The 1,447-nt window shown below is 41.0% G+C and overlaps 1 protein-coding gene across 1 annotated transcript; it reads right to left on the bottom strand.

Moving 5' to 3' along the window:
• Positions 1 to 736: 736 nt before the first annotated feature.
• SARC_12420 (hypothetical protein) lies at positions 737 to 1,224 on the bottom strand (the record flags this gene model as incomplete). The annotated part of the gene is made up of 2 exons (XM_014293473.1): positions 737 to 789; positions 1,044 to 1,224. The coding sequence occupies 2 exons, from the start codon at positions 1,222 to 1,224 to the stop codon at positions 737 to 739; spliced, it is 234 nt and encodes a 77-aa protein (XP_014148948.1).
• Between the last annotated feature and the right edge of the window lie 223 nt (positions 1,225 to 1,447).

The following is a 1,447-nucleotide window of genomic DNA, read 5'->3' as shown; positions in this document are numbered from 1 at the left end:
AATATACCTCATACAGATATTCAGTACATAGATGATACATAAATCTAACCGAGGACGTGACAACACACCTCGTTGTTGTGGTCGTCTCGAGCCAATGTTGACAGTGTGAATCCACCAATCATGACCTTCCCATCGTTCTCCACAAATACATTCCGCGATGTTAAAGTGCGCTTTAGAACTGAACGGGCGTGCAAATACTCCATCCCTGTATGTGCGTGACAGGCAAGTTTAGTCATGATACCCTGGAGGTACTATAGTGAGATATACAGCCTAAACCCTATACCCTAAACCCTAAACCTGAAACCTGGACCCCTAAACTCTAAACCCCTGGAGCGCGTGTGATATAAGAAACGAACGTAGCACTCTATTTGCATCATGTAGGTACTTTATCACTGTACATACAGGTGTGGTGATTAGTGTTGTAGGTCCATGGCGATATGGACTGATAGAGAATATAAAGTGTGTTATAAGTAATCGATGCAGCACCGTTTATGCCGACATGCATATGATTCATCCCTGCATATGCAACTATGGCGATTTGGGTTTTACTACTATTGACATCCTAAAACTAGATGCAGAACTAATAGCACCAGCGGAGTGATTGCTTCGACACGGTGAACTTAAGTACATGTGTGCAACCCGCTTCTGCACCCAAGCACATACACACACGGGCATAGAGGTATCACACGCTTGTGTGTGCCTGTACTACTGAATCACTGGAACAGATAGGAACACACTAATCCAAATCCAAATCTAAAATCATATCAATAGCCATAAGCAAAACCGTAGCTAAAATCATAATCATAACAAAAATTATAATCATAACAAAATCATAGTCATAACCAATATTAAAACCAAAACCATACCCAAACACAACTCCAAACCCAAACCCAAACCCGAATCCAATTTGAATCCAAATCCACAACCAAATCCATGTAGTACATTGCACCAGTAGTATTGAAAATTCAGATACACCAGACAAGGAATAGGATATATGACTGTGCGTCGGGATATACCGACATACACACGCCCACCTAACCTACCTTGTGAGAACTGTGTGACGATCCGTACGACATCGACGATGCTAAAATCGGTCTTGTAGTCGTAAATGTGCTCATATAACGTGGCTCCATGACAGTACTTGGTGACGATGGCAAGTTTGGGCTTGGCTATGCAGGCGCCCATAAACAACAAGATATTCTGATGTCGCAATTTCCTCAGCATCCCCACTTCTCTTCGGAAATCTGGTCAAGGGTGCCGGGTTTATTGAAAATATGGTACTTCAGCATTTGACATTTAATTCACATACGCCTAATATATTATCCAAAAAAAAGACTATTCTGTTGTCGTGAGTTTTAATATATCCGTTTCTCTGAGGATGGTTCAGAATTCCCAGCGTGAGAAGAATATGATATATGTATATGTATATGTATATGTATATGTATAT

This window comes from Sphaeroforma arctica (genome assembly GCF_001186125.1).
Source record: "Sphaeroforma arctica JP610 unplaced genomic scaffold supercont1.2291, whole genome shotgun sequence".
NCBI classification, from domain to species: Eukaryota; class Ichthyosporea; order Ichthyophonida; genus Sphaeroforma; species Sphaeroforma arctica.
This window is presented reverse-complemented; position numbering and strand designations above follow the sequence as displayed.